At 44.6% G+C, this 23270-nt stretch overlaps 1 protein-coding gene across 1 annotated transcript; it reads left to right on the forward strand.

The window, feature by feature from the left end:
* Positions 1-1232: 1232 nt before the first annotated feature.
* On the forward strand, positions 1233-23236 carry cdh15 (cadherin 15, type 1, M-cadherin (myotubule)). The gene is made up of 14 exons (XM_056608307.1): positions 1233-1427; positions 11138-11323; positions 11613-11768; positions 12610-12754; positions 13206-13387; positions 15277-15405; positions 15923-16108; positions 17078-17322; positions 18542-18678; positions 19074-19304; positions 19638-19877; positions 21360-21508; positions 22007-22189; positions 22604-23236. The coding sequence occupies exons 1-14, from the start codon at positions 1374-1376 to the stop codon at positions 22802-22804; spliced, it is 2424 nt and encodes an 807-aa protein (XP_056464282.1). The 5' UTR covers positions 1233-1373; the 3' UTR covers positions 22805-23236.
* The last annotated feature ends 34 nt before the right edge of the window (positions 23237-23270 follow it).

Consider the following 23270-nt stretch of genomic DNA (forward strand, 5'->3'; position numbering starts at 1 on the left):
CATTTAGGTTATTTTCTTTTAGAACCCAAGCTCTTTTTGAGAACCCTACCCAAGCTATATTTTCGTTTAGCCTTACCCTTTCCTCCAAATCAACGTGCTTTTCTCATCGCTGGAATACACCTCTGGTTGTTTTGTTTCTTAACCAATTGTGATCTCCTAAAATAATGTACCAGGCATGGTGTGGCTTTAAACACGGGGAGATTGTATGTTTCTTTGCCAACCTTGTCGTTGTTTCCACCTCTAAATATACCAGCCTACAGCTCCCATCTGAAGTCTTCGGAAAAACTGTTTCAAATAAGCGGAGAGAGGTCAATCTAGCGATGAACGGCTGGATGGTGGGACAGACAACATGACCGATCCTAGAAAGCCGGCAAGATAAATGTTTGGACAGAGACTAAAAGGTGGCTGAACAGACAGGCGCATTGTCGGATGGCTGTACAGACAGAGGCAGCCTGTGTAATGAAACCTGTACAGACAGACCAACAGAAATACATCAGACAGATAATTAGACAGAGAAGTGGCTGGACAGAACAACTGTTGGCTGGATATACTGGGAAGACATTAGGACAGAGGTTCCTGCACAATGACACATGAGCAAGAGAGGGGCTGCAGTCTTTGTGTGCACACAGAGTTCTCAGCTGCAGCCAGCGGGTTTCCTGGGGAAAACCCTGTAACGCGTTGGAGCCAAGTCCTCATCGTGTCTCTAGGTGTTGGTTCCGTTGTTCTGTGGGCCTGTGGGCCCAGTAGACACCAGGAGTCACTGGGGTCCGAGTGGGAATGGTGGTGTAGATCCTGTTGGGTTCCATGTGTTTCCGAACTCAATGCCTAGAAGGAGAACGAGGGAGCAGACTCCTCACCTTCCTTCAGCAGCACACTAGATCGCTCTCTCCTAAAACCAGCTGTCCTGCTTCTGTTCACAGCTCCCATTAGTCTTTTTCCCTCGTCCCATTATATCTCTCTCCTTCTCTCTCTCCCTGCCATCTCTCTCCCCCCCCCCCCCCTTTCTCTGTCATCCCCACTATTTCTCCTTTTCTCTCTCTCTCTTTCCTTCCCTCTGTCTCCTCTGCCTCTCATTGGCCTTTGACTGACAGCACATGTGCTGGGGTATTTGGGAGGACAGGGGGGCTGAAATATTAACCCCTACAGCCCACTACCCCTATGGGGGGGGGGAGAAAGAGGGTGGAGCTATGAGGCCCCCACATTTGGAATGAGAGACACAAACAGTCAGAGAGACATAGCGAGAGAAGGAGATTGACAGAAAGAGAGACAAGAGTCTGGAGAGAGAGAGAGGGCATTGAGTGTGAGATCTCTCCATAGAGCGGTCTTCAGGACATCATATCCCTGGTGCTCTACAGAGGGTCGACGTTCAGAAGATGGCCTTGTGGTCCTTGATGCTGTGCTTCCCGCTCTGCGCCGTGCTCTGCCAGGTAGGAAGAGTCCTCGTATAGTTCAAGTGATTGTTGACTGTTGATAGTAACAGTCCCAAGTTGTTTATAAGAAACCTGTCAAAGTGCGGGACTAGGTTATGTTTCTATGCTGAGGAAACGGTGGGTGGTGTTATTCCACCCCTCTTGTGTCTCTGTTCGAGACTGCTCTCTGTCCCCATTGGGTTATTTGGGGGTCTTGGTCTGAGGGCAAGGGTGGGAGGGGCGTCCTAAACTCCTAAACTGATTGGAAGTGTGTCCCCATTGAGTGTGAGAGTGGGAGACCCTCTTGAGTGGAGACCCTCTAAGAATGTAAGTGGGATGAAAGGCTTTGTAAATAACCTGAGGTGTTTAGTAAGACATCTGGCCAGAGCACAGAACCATATTATTTTTAAATTAGACTCAAAAAAATGTTGGGAACATATCTGTTAGCTGTGGTGGTGGGCCAGTGCCTCTGCTACCCAAGGCTAAGCCATCGTCCTCCCATTGGCGGCAGAGATCGGTGTTCCAGCACCGTAAGAATATGAGAGAGAGGGGGAGAGTATTTCAGTACCTTTATTAGACATATCGTGAGCGAGAGATATGGAGAGCATGCAGGTGTGTGTGTGTGTGTGTGTGTGTGTGTGTGTGTGTGTGTGTGTGTGTGTGTGTGTGTGTGTGTGTGTGTGTGTGTGTGTGTGTGTGTGTGTGTGTGTGTGTGTGTGTGTGTGTGTGTGTGTGTGTGAGAAAGTGGCCAGGGAGCTTGTTAGCTGTCTGTCATCACACCATTATGAGAACTTACATTGATGACTATGTTACATATATATTAAACACACCATCTCTCAATAACATGCATTGCACACTCCTATCTGTTTGGACTACTGATGCAACACAGACCATGCTCTGTGTGTGTGTGCCACACTCCACCCACCACGCAAGTGGTGTGTGTGCTACGTATGTCATTGTGTTTAATTTGTGGGCTAATGTTTGATATAAGGAGTTTCACATCTGTCTGTTACACCCCTTCTTGCCTGTATATAAAGCAAACTCCATTGTGAACTGACTGCTGTGTGGTGGGAAGAGCCGGTTAGTCACACTGAGGCCTGCCAATCTCAGACGAAAGACACTAGCATGTACTTCCTCTAACAGCCTATAGGTTGTTTGGGGTATGGCTGCAGGGTGTGTTAAGGATGGAATATTAATTAATAATCTTAAAAATCTCAAACAATACTGATGCTCAATCGAAGACAGACCAAGAAGACGATGATAACATACACTATGGGCCCTATCTTGCATCCGGCGCAATTGACCTAATCACTGGCGCACGTGTCGTTGCTAGTTTGCAACTGGCGCAGAGCGTTCTTTTCCCTCCTGCGCCACGCGTCGTAAATTAGGGAATGATCTTGCGCCCCAAGGGGCGGTTCGGCTCCCCGTGTTTAAAGTCAGTGGAGTGTTGTTCAGATGCTATTTTAAGGGCGCATAATGTTGCTTGTGCACCTCGCGCATACACTTTGCTTCTCTCATCTACCTAGCCACACATTCTTGGTAAATTATTTATAAGAACAGCTGATACAGCGGTAATAAGTTGTAGTTTTAAATCAATGCATCTGCAAACACCATACAGCAAACACATATTTTCTTGACAGACATCGTGTACATGCCCATAACTTTTAGGATTGATGAGTATTTGATCGTGAGAAAACATTGTTTTACCGCGAGTGAGTGTTAAAAAGAATGAATGAATGCGGGCGCGTGTGTGTGTATGTGTAAAATAATTATCTGTAAAATAATCTGTTTAAACACACGCAAACTAAACTCGCATAATACAGTCCATGGCAATGTATATTAACGGGGCGACACATGCATATTAGGAACACAAGTCGATAACGATAATGCATACAATACTGATAAGAAACAATGTTTATAATGTATTGCGGATATCATTAAATAGAACCACAGTTACCGCATATCATATGTTATATCATATAAGCTTTCTTTGCCGAAATATATTTGAGGACGTACTGTCAAAATATCAACTCGTCAGATTAAATGGCGCTCATGGCTCTTAAAGGGGATGGGAGCTGGCACTCTCATTGGTTTATTGCACGTTACGCCCAAACCACACCTACGGGTAATGAGGCTACTTCAGACCAACCCTTTTTAGATTTGCGCCAGGCGCAAGAGTCATTTTTCACGCCGGTAAAATAGCGACATCGCCATAGAACCGCCCACAAAGCTACTTGCGCTTGGCGCTTCTCACTTGCGTTTCAGACCGTTAAAATAGGGCCCTATGTCCATATTTTATGGTCTGACCTTAAATGATTCTTTGACGTGGACCCTATTTTCAATTATTGTGGGTCTAAAGGACTAACGAGGACAATTATTTTAGAAATCGTCTAGTATTGAGCTAGAACACTGCAACCGTAATTCGGCTGCAATGTAATCGTTTGGGTCAAGTATACCCTGTCAGGATACATACAGATAAATAAAACTAGTTTCTCCACCTTTTGCTTGATCAGGTCTGCTTTTTATTTCGTCTCGCTCAAGGAGAAGTCTTACACTGAAATCATTGTCATCAATCATCATGATCTAACAGAATATTTTCCTAATGTCATTACAATCTCAACTCTTCTTCGCCTGAATCATTATTTTAGTTAACACTAGCTATTCTTTTTTTTAATTCTCCTCTCTTCGGCTCTCACTCATGTTTCCACCGTTCTCTTCCTGCAAAGAGTTTAGTTGTCTCCTTATTGTCATTGAGTCAATGACTCAAGAAAATCGAATTATTGGGTTAGTCCGGGTTATTGGGTTATGATTTGACTAATAAGATGCATGTATACACCTTATCGACTACGGTTCTCATTGTCGGATTAAGACCCCTAGATTATTCGATTGATAACAGCAGTAAGCGTGCATATTTACGGTCAATCGAATTGGAATTGGATTTTGCGTTCTGCGCGTGTTCGAGATCTTTTCCGGGGGCCATGAGCCGGAAGAAGGAGACGGTAGTCGTGTTAGAGTCGCCCTCGGAAAACGATAAGCGGCGATTTATTCAAAAAGGTGGCGCAGAAGATGGAGGAAACCGGTGTCGTGCCAGTGTAGTTACCCCCTATAAGAGGTGTATCATCATCAACATGCATTCAGTACACACTACGCTTCGATTTCACCCAAGGCTGAATTAAAGTACGTGTTTTCCTAAATGTTGGTCATCAACAAGGTGGTAAAGTAGTAACTTCGGGCACATCTGTCAAAAATAAATGTTTATTTCTTCCGACGTGTTTACGATCTTCATTCATTCATTGCGCCGCGGCCGAACTGACGGGGATATTCTCTGATATTATGAATCTTAAAGTGCCTCGGGTTCTCCGACTCTCTGGTACTACAACAACAAGTAAAGACTCGTAGTGGGGGTTATCTCGGCCATGGTGGAGAAGGAATTGGGGGAAAGTAACTTTGGCTTTGACTCTCTGAGGTCCAGATTGAATCGCGACATGGAGTAGAAAGGCATTGTTGCCGTATGCGGACTCCCGCCGGAGAAGCTACTCCGCCACCAGAGGAGCTGCTCCGCCGCCGGACGAGTCTGCATATGACCGAAAGGTCAGAACAATGGAGCGTTGGAGAAATGACATGGACCCCAATCTAACTGACAGCTGTCTACTGAAAACATCTTTCTCGAATACCGCCTGAGTTTGTTGTTGCTAGTGACGTAAAGAGGTCAGCCGGAAGTTTTTTGGTTTAACAAAATGTGCTTAGTATAGTTTTGAATATGAATAGCATAACATTGAATGGTACACGTAAAGTCTGTTGTGTTGTTTTCAAAAGTGTAGTATTTCATGGTGTAGTTTAGTATTTTGTTTGTGTAGTGCTGTGTTGTAGGGTAGTTTTGTGTTGTGTATGGATGATTTTGGTGGAGGCTTTTAGTGTAGCATAACGTCGTACATGTGTGTGTAAGAGGCATGGGCAGCAGCTGCAGCTGTTGCCAGATGCCAGCTCTATGAAGCCATCGGTCCCATTGGCTTATCCGTGTTGCGGAAGAGCCACCAGCTGCTCCCATAGCAGAAAATCCCAGACCAAACCCCTACCTACCAACCAACATCCACCCAACACCAACCAAACACCAAACAAACCCTTACTAGGGACAAACTGATCACTGAACACCAATTTGACCACCAGCTGTTGCTGAACTCTTCATTGAAAGTAAGTTCAGGGCTCCAGACTGTGACCAGATGGTCGCATTTAACGACCAAAATTTGAGATTGTGAGACTGAATTTTACATCTGGTCACGGGTGACCAGTAAGTTTGCCCTCTTTTATTTTTTTTTTTGACACGTTAAACGTGGAAGGTGCGCGTCAGTAAATCCGGAATCTGTAGCAGGCCAATGAGTGTGAGAAGGATTGGGAATGGCCACTGTTAGTGGCTAATGTGTGGAGAGGGAGGGTCCTAGAGATTATCGAGCATAAACGTCTTTGAAAAGGAGAAAGATTTGACCTACGTGCATTTGAACTCGGAAACTATTGACTCGTGCTTCCGACCTTTGGCTAGTGTGCCAGCGCCAGTCAGAGTCCTGCACGGGTCTTATTTAGCAAACCCGCACCCGCCTGTACCCGCAATACTTAAAATCGCATCCGACCCGTGTTCCCGACAGTAGCGCAAATTACATTCCACACCCGACCATACCCGCTATAAACAATTTGTACAATATAGGAAGTTGCCTCTTATTATTGTAAATGTTAACCATTTTGGTCTCTGGTGATTTTGCCTGTTAAGGCCTTTGAGACTGTAACTTTGAGTAAGGGCTATATAAATAAAATTGGCTAGACTTGGTGTTCCTCTAAATGTGATATTCTGAAATATGATATGATATTGATAATAATTGTGGTAATATTCTATTATGTACATTTCAATAGTTTTTAAGTCTGTTATTACCATGTCCTATTTAGGTTGTGGCAGTGTGCCATAAACCAATCAATTCTTTACTCTGCATTCTTTAGCATTCTGATTTAGCCATACACCCAAAAATAGCTTCAAGGGAAGTCATGACCTAGCAGGCCTACTGTTAAGAAACCAGTAAGGCGGCTAGCTTGTCGGTTGGTGCATTGGCCTGGTTGATTGGCTAGCATGGCGAGCTGAGCTCTTTTGTAGTTCGGGGTGCTCAAGACAAAATGGTTTGAGCCTGACTCACGTAGTGTGGGGGAGGGAGATGGAGATTTAAATCAAAGTAAATTTGGCTCAGCCAATGTGAAGAAAAAACGCCTCATTCCTTGTTACGGATCTGTAACAAGGAACAAGGCGTCTTTTCTAGATAACTCGATTAAATTTATGACAATCAAACATTAACCCATGATTTTCTTTCTTGTAATTTAAAACACTTAAAATGCTCCTTCATGTGTGTTCCCCCACATGGTGTCAGTCAACCAAGAGTGGACCACTGAGCTGACGGCAGGGCGAGATTGATCGTCAACACCGGTCCTTTAGTGTCTAATTCCGAAGTTGGCCCTGCATTTAATAGTCGAATTGTGGGCAGGATCTTTTATTCACTAGCCAGCTAACCAGATAAGGGGAGCATGCTAGCTCTATTTGATACAATGTGTAGCGGACCAGATTTAGGAGGGCCAACTGTGTGACCTACTGATACTTCCATGTGTGGTCGAGTCGTCCACTGACCGCTCTCAACACACACACCTTCCTCCAGATGCAGCGGAGGAGGGGGAGGAGCTCAAATCACTTGGCAATTGGATTAATTGATAGCATTATCCGTCTGCCGAGATATTGTTCCATAACATAACGTTTATTAAGCTGACCCTTTAGTCCGAAGCGACTTGCATTCAACAATGAGGATAGTGCCTTAAGTTCTAAATTAAAAGAAGAGTTTGATAATATATATATATATATATATATATGTGTGTGTGTGTGTGTGTGTGTGTGTGTGTGTATATATGTATATATATATATATATATATGTGTGTGTGTGTGTGTGTGTGTGTGTATATATATATATATGTATATATATGTGTGTGTGTGTGTATATATATGTATATATGTGTGTGTGTGTGTGTGTATATATATGTATGTATGTATGTATGTATGTGTGTGTGTGTGTGTGTGTGTGTGTGTGTGTGTGTGTGTGTGTGTGTGTGTGTGTGTGTGTGTGTGTGTGTGTGTGTGTGTGTGTGTGTGTGTGTGTGTGTGTGTGTGTGTGTATATATATATATGTGTAAATATATGTATATATATATATATATATATATATATATATATATATATATATATATATATATATATATATATATATATATATATATATATATATATATATATATATATATATATATAAATATAAATAGGAGTTCCGCTCACAAGGTTAATAGACCAAGGCATTCTGTCAAAGCATAATATTTGGTTAAGAGTATCATTTTTTATTAAAGGGGTGATATTATGCCACCAGGTGTGAGTGTGATTAGCCATTACAAGCCGTTTGAAAATCTGCTTTTTCCTGCATTTTGGCGACATCACAAGTGGGAGTGTCTACCTAGATGTATGCTGGATAGATCATTAGATAGCATCATTGATACCTATCTATATATTATCCTCACCCTGCCCTGTCCAACAACATAGGAGAAGCTAGGGTGGCCTGTACTGGCATGTAAGGTGCCAGTAGGTACTTCCAAAATGATGAACTACAGCATTGACTAGCTTAGTGTCGAGTGATGTGGTTCCTTGATAGATTTCTTTATTCTGTTTAGTTATTTACATTACACTTAATTGTTTCACATTGAGGTGCCGTTTTTACTGTTTTAGGTTACCTCATGCTCGCAGTGATTAGTCAGTTGGAAAACATTGGAAAAATGGGGGCACGATCATGGCGAACTCCGTGAAAGAGATCATAGGCTCTTTGTAGCTATAAAAAGCTTATTCGAAGGAAATGTAAACACAAATATTCTCCTTTTCATGGGCTTATACACTAAATCAAATGTACCTAAGAATATTATTTCATCTACCAAGTCCGCTCCGTTAGATGCCACTTAATTTTATGCACTGCACCATTCTTGTATTATGCTGACTATCGATCCTTCTAATTGTTTGTCACCAACCAACTAATCAATACATGCCTACTTTTGAGAAGTTTAATCTCTTCTGAGTAGAAATGAATACTCGGCTTGCGTAAGCAGCTAGGCAGCTGGTGTGTTTGTTGGTTGGTGTGTTCCTCAGTTGGTGTGTTTGTTGCAGGATGGATTAGTGTGTGTTTATGTCTTGCCATTATGCCCTCCAAACTAATAATACAATTGATAATACCGATTATTTTATAATAAGACTAATAGACAATTATGCATCTACTAATAGACAATAATCAATTTTAAGACAAGAATAAGGTAATACAATTATTCTAGATTTATAGAGGATACCAAGGTATTCAAACCCAAGTTCTCATTCAGTTCCTATAGGTTCCCCAATAATGCTGACACCCATTACAAAGTCCCCACTCAGGTCCTCTCTCCCCAGAAAAGTTTTGAAAGCGGGCGGGTTCTGTGTGTGTTTCTATCTCTCTCTAACTAGCCAGCTGTAATACGGGTCTAATTGGTAACGCGACACGATCAGGTGGCCTCTGTCAGGACTAGGGAAGGACTCACGTGGAGCTGGGTGTAGGACAATAAGGCCCAATCCAATCTCTGCCCCTTACCCCTTCTCCTTACCCCTTCAAAACAAGGGGAAGGGGTAAGGGGAAGGGGTAAGGGGTAGAAATGGGATTGGGCCTAAATCCACCGGAGTGCCCTTCCTGTGGCTGGGTGTCAGCTCTCAGGCGCAGGGTGAGGCCACGATGAAAGGAGGCCAAATCAAATAACAAAACCTTCTTAGGTGGTTGGCTGGAGGCACCTCAGGATTTGGTTAAATGGAAAATAAGATGCCAAACCCCACCTCAGGGACGGCACTGTCCTCGCTGGTGGTGTGGGCAATCAAAAGTATATGGGTTATGATTGGTTTCAAATGGGGCCATTGATACCATTTCTACTGACATCTCCTGGAACCAGTTTCAGCCAAACAGAAACCATGCACTGGGTGAACTATATTTGAGAAAGGGTAACCCTAACCCTAGTGCAGTGTATTGGTACAAATGTACAACATTTGAATTGGGATTTGAAATTCCCACCGACTGCCGGCCAGCGGCAGTCGCTGATTTCCCCTTGTAGCGGGCTTCCAGCCAGCGGAGGAATCGTACCGTCTGAGTTCCCCTTGTGGCGGGGTTCCAGCCAGCGGAGGAATCTTACAGTCTGAATTTGCCTTGTGGCGGGGTTCCAGCCAGCGGAGGCCTCGTACTGTCCGAGTTCCCCTGTAGCGGGGTTCCGACAACAGGAGAATGAGATGAGTCGGGGTAAGGACCAGAGGGACCACAGAGAATATGGGGCAGTCTAAGATTAGCCTCCTCCCCTCCTCCCCTCTCCTGGTCCCATGCATGCCAGGCATGGCCTGCATAGCCCCAGTAGTGTCTTGCAGAATGCCAGAAGATCAGCTTTAAGCCCTGCTGTCAAGGACAGAACCAGGGCCTCCAGGAAGTTCTGGTGTAGTCCTGAAATGATGGCCCTGCTCAGATGGCGGTTAGCTGTAAGATGCTAGCTGTAAGTGGTAGCCAAACATGGGTTTTCTGTTTGGTGGTGCCCTGGTTGTGTTTGATTTGGATTAATAACGCCTGAAATCTGATCCACAGTAGGATTTTCCCTTTATGGCGCTGTGTAGATGATATGGAGAGTTTGGAAGACTTGCTGAATGTAAAACATTCCAAGGGAACAGAATTCAAAGCATCATAAGCACGTGTTGGGGTGTGTGTATATGCCTATCCCTTCGTGTGTGTGTGTGTGTGTGTGTGTGTGTGTGTGTGTGTGTGTGTGTGTGTGTGTGTGTGTGTGTGTGTGTGTGTGTGTGTGTGTGTGTGTGTGTGTGTGTGTGTGTGTGTGTGTGTGTGTGTGTGTGTGTGTGTAAGAGGAGCCTCAGGAGTGAGTCAGGTGCAGAGTTAGGCACAAAGGAGAATCTGTGAGCAGGCCTTGGGTGGGAGCAAACAGGAACTAAATCCATGCTCGACAGCTGCCCTGTGTGTGTGAGAGCGTGACATGGTGAGTTATGTGTGTTTGTGTGCTGACCAGTTTTCCTCTCCTTGTCCTCAGATTATTTCACACCAAGATCATAGCAGATCAAAGCAAATATGTTTATAGCCAGCGAAACCTGAGTAGAATGACTCTAAACCACGCCCCCAACCACCACCACCTCGCCTACCCTCACCCCCATCTCCCATTCCAAAGGGTCAGACCTGCCCTCCCCAACCGCATGGATTCCATATTAGAGGAAGAAGCGTAGGGCCTCAAAAGCTATTGAATAGAGCTATCACCTCTGTTCCACAGCCTGTCCCATGTCCACACACACACACACACACACACACACACACACACACACACACACACACACACACACACACACACACACACACACACTCCCGCAGACAGACAGAAAAACAGTTTCCGTGTTAGTATCGTTACATCCAGTTGTTCTTGTTCCATATAAAACAAAGACATTGAGCCATTCAGCTGCTTTAAGTTAAAAATATGTAAAGTTGAAAAGAGAAGTCGGATCCTTCCGTATTTGTATTATCAAGCGTTGAAATGAATGATAATAAGCCATGATGTTTTCTACAATACATTATACTTCATAAATTAGGGATGAATAAAGTCGGTTTCATTTTCCATAGGGGTCCACTGAATATCCACTGATACCAGATGTCCACCTTCAACCCAACACAGTAGAGTCTGAACTCCTTGTTCTAAACCCATGGATACCTCAGAGTCCAGGGTTGTCCCGGGTCAAGAGGGACTGGATCATCCCTCCGATCCGGGTGCTGGAGAACAGCAAACAGGTTCCTGAAGACCTAGTCCAGGTAAGATGGCCACCATAGACCAATCAGGGCTCAACACTCCAAACCTTTCTCCTACTGAATCTGCCGTTGGTATAAAATCAAATCAACAATCCATGACCAAACAGAACGGAGCCAAAAATGAACAAGCTTTAAGCACGGAGTAGATGGAGACAACTCTAGTTTCAAGAAGTCCTGTCGTGACCTGACTGTAAAAATGATCCATTAGAAATGGTTGAGTGGGAACAACAAGGGGTATTTAAACACAAACTCACTGTAAGCCAACAGCCCTCCTCTGATGTTCTCCCTCCAGATCAAGTCGGATAAGATCTTCACTAGTGAGGTCTTCTACCGGCTGGAGGGCCCCGGCGTGGACCAGGAGCCCAAGAACCTGTTTGACATTGATGAGAAGACCGGAATCATCCGGAGCAAGCATCCACTTGACCGAGAGAAGCACAAAAGTTTCAAGGTGAGATGAACTAAAGTCAGATGAAAACACTCCTTAAAAAAGACTGGACAGCAGTTATTGGAAGCCAATCTAAGTAACCATTGGCTATCATCTGACATTTATATTTGTATTATTTATATTTGATATTTGTCTTCTGGATGTTTCACATCCAGAAGACAATTTGGCTAATCTTTATAAACAGATATTAAAGCTGAATTGTCTTCAGACGATAAATCCAATCAGTACAACGGCACAGACTGTTTACCTGCATGCCACTAGGAAATGCTCAAATGTTATTGATCAATACTACACGGCCTGCAAACGGACTACAAACGAAAACCAGCTTTGATTACAAAAAAGCTTGTCCCCTTGCCAACAGATCTGTTTATAGACATTATGGGTAGGCAAACTCTAATTGGAACTCTTGTAAACTGACCCAATGTGGAAACCCCCTTCCAAACTCCTAGAGGAGCACAATAATGTGCAGAACAACTTTCCACCTCCTGCTTACCTTATGCTTGGTGTTTTCTTCGCCTGCAACCGACCGACGTCTCAGTTAGTTTGCGAGGTCAGAAGTATGTTTGGCTCTTAATTGCCGACCAGGGAGACACTTCTCTGCCATGTGGAGCAAACATCTTGAATGTTTCTACAAGCACATGGAGCATATGTTTTGGAAACCATGTTATTCATTGCACAGATGGCCAAATAAACCGAAAGACAGATTCATAGGAAACAATGTATGTATCTCTAAAATATGAATACAAATGTCTTCATGTTTGTGTTCAAACGTGAAAATGTGGGATTCTAATTCCCTTGGTGTTTCTGCCTGTATGTTTGTGTGCTTCGTTTTTTGTGTGTCTAGTTGAAAGCCTTCGCCCTGTCTCCCAGCGGTCAGAGGTTGGAGAACCCGTCCACCATAGAGATCATGGTTCTGGACCAGAATGACAACAGACCCGCCTTCATCAAGAACCAGTTCACTGGCTCTGTGTCAGAGTTCTCGGTCCCAGGTACGGCACAGCTAGACTACTGGCTGGACCTCACTTGTTCTGTGGTGCCTGGCTCTCCCCTCCCTCTCTAAACATATCCTGGTTAGGTTGATTGGGTACTCTAACCTTACCTTACCTTACCGTACCTTCAATTAATTAACCTTGTCTTCCCTTATCATCCTTACTTAACCTACTTACGTTGAGTAGAGTTGAGGATGCCTTGAGTTCAATGTATCACGGCCATTAAAGACTTCTACTGTAAGGCACGAATGATGAATAATCTGGAAACCTACCTAACCTCAATTTACCATAAGTAACTAAGCCTTACACTTTCCTAATGAACGTCAGCTCACGTCACCATACCATAACAATAACCGTTAACATTACCATACCTCCCCTGACTCCAATTTACCTTATCATAAATGTACCTTACCTCATCCTTCCATACAACAACTTACCTGCTCTATAACAGGAACGTCGGTGATGTCGGTGTTGGCCACCGATGCTGACGACCCCTCCACGGACAATGCTATTCTCAGCTACTCCATCATCGGCCAGGAGAGCGAACCAGGTGATGCCGTCACCAAGGTCATGTTCGGCATCAACAACGAGACGGGCGCCATCTACACGCGAGATGTCGGCTTCGACCGCGAGGTAAACCAGATGGCACAATCAGGGCTTAAGAGGAGGCTAAACGCACGTAAACTGCTTTAAAACACCTCCTACATTTCTAAAATGGCATTTACGCAACTCTAAATAGCATTTATGCACCTCTAATAGAGTTTACCATATTTGCTAGACGGAAGAGTTTTTGTCCAACGTCAGGAGAAGAGGAACAGAGAGAGGACAGACAGGGAGGAAAGACAGAGAGAGGAGGATCTGAGAGAGGACAGACAGAGGGAGAGGAAAGACAGAGAGGACAAACGTAGAAAGGAGGAACAGAGAGAGGGCATACAGGGAGGAAAGACAGAGAGAGGACAGACAGAGAGAGGACAGACAGGGAGGAGAGACAGAGAGGAGGATCAGAGAGAGGGCATACAGGGAGGAAAGACAGAGAGAGGAGGAACAGAGAGAGGGCATACAGGGAGGAAAGACAGAGAGGAGGATCTGAGAGAGGACAGACAGGGAGGAAAGACAGAGAGAGGAGGATCTGAGAGAGGACAGACAGAGAGAGGAGGACAGACAGGGAGGAGAGACAGAGAGAGGAGGACAGACAGGGAGGAGAGACAGAGAGAAGACAAACGGAGAGAGGAGGAACTGAGAGAGGACAGACAGAGAGAGGAGGGACAAAGAGAGGACAGACAGGGAGGAGAAACAGAGGACAAACAAAGAGAGTTTGAACAGAGAGGACAGGCACAGGGAAACAGGAAGACAAAAAGAAAGGAGATACAGAGAGGACAAACTGAAAGGACAGAGGGAGAGCAAACAGAGAGGGGAGACGGCGGAGGAACAGAGAGGACAAACTAAGAGAGTAGGATATCGGAGAGAGAGGAGAAAAGAGAAGAGAGAGAGGAGAAACTGAGGGGAGGAACAGAGAGAGGAGATGGAGAGGGCAAACAGCTCTCCATTCAACTCTAGAAATTACGTTACTGGTATTTTGTATGACATTCTACAAATAAATCAACCCATCTTCTGAATGTCTTTGGGTATGTCCTGGTCCGCCTTGCCGAAAGAAATGTATTGCTCTTCTCGAGACCCTTGTGCAGGGCGAACTCAAATCGCCGGCTGAATGTGCGGGGTTACCCAGTCTAGTGGAGAAAACTTGTGTTGAAGTCCAGATGCAGTTGATAGAGTGCTTGCTCTGGGAGATATGATAGACGACAGGAGTATACTACTCCTACTCCGTAATCCGACTCCGTAACTACGGAGACCCCTCGAGCATTCGAAGATCTCCGTCGGGATGTCGGATACGCCGCCCGATCGATCTTATATGTTAACTAAAAAACCATGTAAATAGTGTTGTTTATAAACTTCCAAAGCTTTTCAAATCTTATTTTATGTTTTATTGGTCCTTAATGTGCAAAGAAAACAATGTACAAGGTAAATAAGGTGCAAGTCAAACCGGGAAAAGTGATTCCGGAAATGATTTGGTTTCCAATCACAGCCCTTGCCGTCTCCGTTGAGTCGACGGATAGTTAAAAAATATTGGATGCGCACATAAGCTGTTCACCACATCATATGCCAAACTTCGCCGCGTAGCGACAATCTCCTCCATGCTGACACATACGAACATAAACAAGGAAATTACAAGGACGAGGCCCAGACGTGATTGGCTGATACGCTTTGCAAAATCTTTTTCAAAACGTTTTGCAAAATGGCACAACCATCTCATCGAAATCTCACAAAATACGGTGGTCCCAACAAGGCCTCATACCCCAGAGGGGGATCCAGTTCCAGGGGGTTCTTGGATTTTGCTTTGTTTTGTTATACCTATAAAAAAATTATTATGAGATAATACATTAAGATGTAGGCATTATTAGTTAGTTAGTTACAATTGTTACAATACAAAATGAATGGCCAATAATAACTGTGTTATGTCACAGGTGGTGAAGAGCTTCAGACTGAAGCTACAGGTGGGTGACATGTCCGGCATGGGACTGACCAGCGAGAGTGTGGCCATCATACATGTGACTGACATCAATAACCACGCCCCCCAGTTCAGACCCAGCATGGTAAGATCCTACACCTGTCTTACACTTGTCCTCCTCCTCTCTCTGTCCACCACCTCCACCTGTCATCCACCTGTCATCCTTCTCCATCCGTCCTCCTCCTCCATCTGTCCATCACCTCTACCTGTCCTCCTCCTCCACCTGTCCTCCACCTCTACCTGTCCTCCTCTCTCTGTCCACCACCTCTACCTGTCCTCCACCATCGGTCCACTACCCCTACCTGTCCTCCTCCTCCACCCCTCCTCCACCTCCACCTGTCGTCCTCTTCTATCTCTGCTCCACCACCACCTGTCTTCCACCTCCACCTGCCGTCCACCTCTTCTTCTCCTCTCCCATATCCTCCAACTCCACCTGTCCTCCTGCTGTTCTGTATGCTGTATCCTTTGAAGCTGTGTGTATTTTGGGTTATTTATGTTTTGTGTCTTATGCTTTGGTATATATAGTTTTCATCTGATGTCCATGTTTTGTGTGTTGTTTCTGATGTGTTGCGTATTGTGTTGTGTTTGTTGTTTGGTTACAGTACCACGTATCAGCGGTTGAAAACAGGATAGACTTCGAGCTGTGCCGGGTCAACGCGACAGACCGAGATGAGCCTGGAACCGGCAACTGGGAGATAAAGTACACCCTAACCCGCGGCAACCCCGGGGGGCACTTCGTCGTCCACACGGACCCGCTCAGCAACCAGGGCGTGTTGACGCTGGTGAAGGTACTACGAGCTGAGGGATAACACATAATAGCAGGGAATGCATTTTCGTTTTTTGCCAGGTTGTCAGAATGCTATCGATGACATACACTTCGTCCCCCGCTATAACTCGTGTTGGCGATTAAATGCCTGGACGTGTGCCAAGGCCACAGTTGTTAGGCTATAATTATCCCCAAGAGCTACAAGCTGCGACACCTGTGACATCCTTTCACTACTCTCACTTTCATTCATACATGTGTGAATACTACTTTCACTGTATTTTTGAAGTTATCTGTGTTTTTTAAAAATACATATAACTTAAAACTACAAATATTATGTTATGTTTTAATGGCCAGACTTAAAGGTGCGTTATGTAACAATATGACACCAACCGGTTGAAATGGGTACTGCATTCTAAATCCCACCGCCTCCTCCTCCCCAGACTCGAAGCTCATGCTGGTTGCCATGTTGAGAACACAGAGCTAACAAGAGCAAAGATGGACTGAGTGCAGCATAATTTTCTATGAGACAAGCACAATCATTCTATGTTGACAATGACAAGGGGAACAAGTTCTTTGCAAATTATAAACCATCCATGTCAAACTGACCTGGTTTTATCCAAGCTCTGGTCATGACGTTTTTTTAACCAGCACGAAGCTATTTAGGTTGCTTAGAATCTAGTTAAATTTATTTAATAAATGTTTGCCATTCGGAGTTTAGGGAATCATACACACAATCAACAGCAAACATTGCGCCCTGAAACAGCAATATCAAAGGACAACAAACTGGATGTAGAATTGTTGGAGAAACAAGTATTCTGACTTAAGCACCTTACCTTCATCTCTGATGACGTATAATGTTCAATGGTAGATTACTTTTATAACATATAGCTCCATTATCTTGTATGATATGAAATAGATAATTTTATTTAATAGATGCCAATAGTTGATTTTATCTACTCTCTCATATATTATTTGTACTTTCCCTGCATAGCCTCTGGACTTTGAGAGCCAATCAGAATACACCCTGGTTCTTACTGTGGCTAATCGGAACCTGCTCAGCTCCAAGGCCCCAAGCGTTCCTGTGAGCAGCGCTACAGTGGTGGTGACTGTGGTGAATGAAAACGAGGCACCGCGCTTCAGAGAAGACCCCATCCAGATCCTGGTCCCAGAGTCTGTGGTGCCAGGGACCATCCTGAAGACCAACCTGGCCTATGACCCTGACCAGACGGGACTGAGGTACCACCCAGCTGTTGGTCTCAAAGGGCTTCAAAGGCAGCACATTACACCATAAGCCCTCTAAAGGATAAGGGAAAATGCATACATGTAAGATACATGTAACCAAAACAATTGGTTATTATGGATAAAATATTCAGAGAAATTATTCTATATATATATAGTAGTAATAGTAATAACATAAAATTCAACAAACTTTACATACTTATTGTGCTCATAAGTTTGTTGAAATATATGTTTTACTATTGAAGTTTTTCTCAGTTGCTTTGGTACATTTCTCAGATCAGAATTGAAATTCTCAAAAGTATCTGTTCAATCTTCATTGTGTCACTTTTGCACATCAAAAAATCAGTTTCTCATTTATTTTAACAAACTGCAAATGCTTTGGTACATTCATGCAAATGATTATGTACAATTCTCTGCTCTTTCTTACAATATCATTTGCTTATGTCATTTTGATCAAAATGTCTTGTAATGGGTCTCTATCGAATAGTCTCATCCCCACAATATTTAGGTATTAGTTCATTGCATAAGTCTTTACATGCAAAATGGTTGAACAAGTGGTCATAATATGTCAAGCATATTTCTATACATTTGCATTAGACTTCTTTTCTAAATCTGTCCTGAATTGGTAAATTGCTACCAGGTGAATCTTGACTTACCAACGATCAACCAGTTTACTGAAATAGCTCAAAGATGCATCTCATGAACCATGAACTGCCAAGCATATATATAGCTGGAGCACAACACAATGTTACATTGTCTGACAATGGAAGGACAAGGAATTGGACAGGGTCAACAGCCAGAGAGAAGAAGAAGAGGAAGAGGAGTGAGGCTGCGTGAGAATGAGAATTTGTGGCCCAACAGACAGGATTGTTAGCTTGGCTCCGTCCGGTTTGTTTACAGCCTGCGCACAACTTGATTCCCGGCCAAACATTAGCGATTGGTTATGGCAGATCCAGAGTGGCACTGGGCAGATCCAATAGTTTTAAACTTCAACAGACACCCGCCTTCAAGTGAGTTGACGTTTGTCAATTGAGTAGGTCCAGACTCTCTGTGCAAATTAAACGAAGTACGAGAGTCTGGTAGGATCAGGCTACAGGAACGTCAGGAGGTGTAGGAAGACTGCACTGTAATTCCTACAGCAATGCATGTACAGTTTACCCTAAGGAGATTGTCCTGGTCATGGTCAAATGTATATGAATGAAAGAACTGTTTTCAGATATGACATCATCAGAGATCCTGAGAGGTGGTTGGAGATCAATAAAGAGACCGGTGACATCAGCGCCAGGAGACCGTTCAACATCCGATCAACCTACCTCAGGAACGGCGTCTACAACGCTGTTGTAAGGGCAACAGGTTTGTGGAACCCATTCATGATGTTATATCCGGCAGTTCACTCTTGTTTACATGATTTTTACTATTGTTACATGTTAGTCATTCCTGTTCACATGTCATTTACATTTGTTGAACACTACAAACAGTTATTTATTTTTGTTTACATGTTGTTTATTCTTGTTTAAGACTACATCCGTGTGGTTTACATGTTGTTTACTCTTGTTCACTGCTGTTTATGACTACAACTGTGTGGTTTAAATGTTGTTTACTGTTGTTTACTACTACAGCCGTGTGGTTTAAATGTTTACTCTTGTTTAATGCTGTTTACAACCACAAATGTGTGGTTAACATGTTGCCACGGTTCTCTGCTGCTGTTCAGGACTATAAACATGTTGTTTAAACGTTCTTTACCGTAGATGCAGAAGGCCTGGACACCAGCGCCACCCTGCTCATCACGCTGAAGGAGACCAACGACTATCCTCCCCAGCTGGTTCCTCTCAGTGGCACCGTGTGTCACCACAGTCACCACCCCGACAGCGCCCTCCTGTTGACGGCCCTGGACGAGGACCTCGCCCCACACGCAGAGCCCTTCGCCTTTGAGCTGCCGGACCAGATGGCCCTCAACTGGACCATCGTCCCAGTCAACAGTGAGACCAGACACAAACCTTGTGCTCTTTATCTGCTAGCGTGGGATTGTCTCGTTTTACTAACCCAGTGGAAATGTTCTGGGTTCAAATGTCTGCAGTCTGCCCAGTAGGCATCTTGGAGCAAGATGCCCCTTACCCTTACCAGCTTCTTAATGAAATGCATCTGTCACTGATTATTTTTATTCTAAGTGATTTGCTGTGAATACTGTATTCATTGTAGGTTAATTGAATAAAAGCAACTGTTGATTGACTAACTAGTCATTTACTTGGTAAAACTCCCCACTGATTCTGCTCCTGAATTCCCCCCTCTATTCTCCTCCCCCCTCCCCCCAGAGACCCACGCCCGGCTCCACTCCCTGGTAGAGCTGGAGCTGGGCCAGTACGCGGTGACCGTGCAGGTGATGGACGCCGGGTCCCCAGCCCTGGGCTCCTTTTCCCAGATCAACGTCACCGTCTGCGCCTGCGACTCCTTTTCCCAGTGCAGGTCAGAGACGGCAGCCATGTTGGGCTCCAGCGTGGGCATCAGCTTCATCGCTCTCATCATCGTCATGGCAGCCATCGCACTGCTGCTCTGTGAGTCACTGGGGAAAGTAGTGTTTATGAGCTTGTGCCCTTCTTCAAAAGCTAAAAAATTGGAAAATACATTTCTCTTAGGCTAATGTTAGGCCATTATATTATTAGTTGAAAAGGCAGAGCAAGTTGAGAACTTTGAACATTGCTGTGTGTGTGTGCTGTTGAAAATTACAATTGCTTTGTTATGAGAAATAAGGGACCTGTGGGGTATACTACGAACCTCGATTAGTGGTTTAGCGAGGTATGTTGCGCTCAAGGACTGGGTTAGCTGACACGAAAGTCGCTCTCTTTTAGCGTCGCTGTATCACCATGGTGACTTATGCTGCCAACCAAACCTGGTCGGGAGGAGGTTATCAGCTAAGACTTTCAGTTTAGATCGGCTACTTAAAGTTAAGCACAGCTTCCTAGCCCCTCCTTTGACAATAGCGTCACCTTTTGTGGGTGTTCCCGTGGACCTCGGAGCCTGTATCGTACAGGGGTCTCTGGAGACAGAGGGTCTTTCGGGACAGATACAATCCCTTGGCATTGTCTGAGAATATTCTTTATGAGATATACTGGTTCTCATCACAGGGTATTTGCTATTTGATCGTCCTTGTTGGACCTTATGTAGGCAATGCTACACGGCGAAGCCTTGCACTTACTGTTGCGCAGTGTGTCTGTGTTTCACGTAGATTTTTTGCCACGGGTGCATTTATGTGTAACTTAAGAAGTCCCAATTCTTATGTCATATGGAATACTTATTCACTAAAAGTTATGGAATTATATTTCTGTGCTTATTTCGAATTTGAACCCATGGGCCGGATTGTGGCACTCTTGGCTTTCCATATTCCATGCCTGCGGCCGGGCTGCCCACAGGCAGTTTTGGTGGTTGTGCTTGTTATAAAGAAAATGCCTATGTAACATTCAAACGGCATAATGATAATGCGGTGGTCATCATCATTTATTTAATGATCATAAACATAGAATGCACTTACATTTGTGGTTTTCGATCCTGCGCATCTTTTCGCCCGCCATCTTACCTAGGATTTTTCATTATTTTAAATTTTCTCGCAAGGCATTGCGGGAGCAAGTCACAACTGCAGCGTTGCAAGGCTGCCCGTCGAAAAATCTCAATTTTGAGGGAATGTTAGCCCTCCCCCTCTCCCCTTACCCTACCTTAAAATGGCTTTCGGGACACAGCTCCCTGCTGCGTGAACACGCAACAGCGAGGCATAGGGCTGAGATTTTGCTTGGAGCAAAGAAACAGGATTCGGCCATATTGCTTTTCTGTACTCCAGTGCTGTAGTCTCCTAGGACTCCATAGCCTGACTGTAGTCTCAGTGTTCACTGTACTCTCAAAGTGTTCACTGTACTCTCAAAGTGTTCACTGTACATAGCTGGACTGTACTCTCAGAGTGTTCACTGTCCTCCAGTGCTGCTTAGATGTAGTCTTATAGGTCTCCATAGCCTGACTGTACTCTCAAATTGTTCTCTGTATTCCAGTGCTTCTCCTGCTAGCGGTGGCTATCAACAGCTGCACCTCACGACGCTACCTGCAGAAGGAGAGCGCCCTGCTGGTTGGGGAGTCGCAGGAGGACGTGCGCGACAACGTATTCAACTACGACGAGCAGGGAGGGGGCGAGGAGGATGAGGTGAGGCCAAGCTTATACCTGCCAACCCCCAGAAAGACAGCACATTAGTCTCCCCTGCGTGAACTCACAGGATCATACTGGACCCTTCAGTACCCTTAGTCACACAAACATCTGTAGCATATAGTCTATAATGTTTACATTGAACTTCTAGTGGTGACCCCCCTCTGGAAAGAATGAGGGCCTCTACTGCGGTCGTCCGTAAGGTTTCTCCCTACCCTTCAGAAGGATTAGGAATAGGCTGAGTCGTATAATGTGGGGCTTGTGAACCCTTTTGACACAGAATCTGTGATTAAGGCCTATAAACGTATTACTTTATACATTATAATTCTTAATCCTATTACTGTCATGTATTTTTGCTGTGACACCCTAATAAAAAGACTACTATACTTAATTTAGAACACATCATTGCTCCTGTTTAACAGATTAAGTGCAGTCCAACTGGTATAGGATCTCCAGCATTATCCTGAGCTGTGTTCAACTGCCCCCCTCTCCCCCTAGAACGCCTACAGCCTGGACCTGCTGAGCCCCATCGACGCTCCTCACATCCCGGTCCCCTCCTTCTGCGTGGGCCCCCGGGGCAAGCAGCCGCTCCGGAAGGACACCCCCCACAACCTCCCTTCCCCCACCTACCCCCGACGACCCCCGGCTGACCCCACCGACATTGAGGACTACATTAATGATGTAAGAGAATGAGCTCTCAACACTAAACAGGGTCACGCTGTCACGCCATATGCAACCATACAATATTCTATCAAATGGAAACTATTATTTTCAATGAGAGCACTCGCATTCATTGCGCCACAATGTTACTTCCAGCACTGCCAACATCTTGGAGCAGAACACAGCGGCATTCATTACCAGTTATATGAATAAACACAGAACAATGTTTTGTCCTTTCTACTACTACGGCACTCAGTGGCTTGTCGGGTGTGAGCTTTCAATTTGTTTTAATTAAGTAATGACGTTCTAGTCCAGTGTTTAAGATTTTTTAGATATTTTTTTCTCCAAAGTAGCCTAGTAAAAAGAGCCTACAGCACTGCGTATCAAGACATTAGAACATATCCTGGTTGTTGACTCCATCTTGTGTGCGGGCAGGGTCTGGAGGCGGCCGACCGCGACCCCAACGTGCCGCCCTACGACACGGCGCTGATCTACGACTACGAGGGCGAGGGCTCGCTGGCCGGGAGCCTCAGCTCCATCGCCTCTGGGTGCTCAGACGGCGACCAGGACTACGACTACCTCAACGACTGGGGCCCACGCTTCAAAAAGCTGGCCAACATGTACGACCCACGCTAGCGGGAGAGCCACAGACCCTTTAGACTTAAGGGCTGGCTGATCAACATCTCACCTGACAGATAATAGGGACCCTTTAAATCACCTTTTAATATACGAACCGATGCTTTACGGATGGCTCTGGGAAGTGTTAAAAGCAGTATTAGAGAAGCTAAGGGTGAATGCTGAGCCTAAATGAGTTTGGAACAAGGATTTGAGTTGCAGTGTTCATGACTGAGGTTGTTAGATCTTGTGAATTGCATGACAATCACAGACCACACTGGATTAGGAAGCTTTTAAATGTGTCAGTTTTTATATTATTATTTTGTAAGATACATGAGTTTTGATCATATTGATTTTGTTTTGAACTGTATTTTTCCTTCTTTTTTTTTATCATAAATACTCCCGTATATGAAAGTTTACAGCATCAGTCAAATTATCAAGAAAAACCCACTATGAAGTAAAATGATCAAAGTAGATTATTTTACTT

Source organism: Gadus chalcogrammus, chromosome 14, assembly GCF_026213295.1.
Source record: "Gadus chalcogrammus isolate NIFS_2021 chromosome 14, NIFS_Gcha_1.0, whole genome shotgun sequence".
NCBI classification, from domain to species: Eukaryota; Metazoa; Chordata; class Actinopteri; order Gadiformes; family Gadidae; genus Gadus; species Gadus chalcogrammus.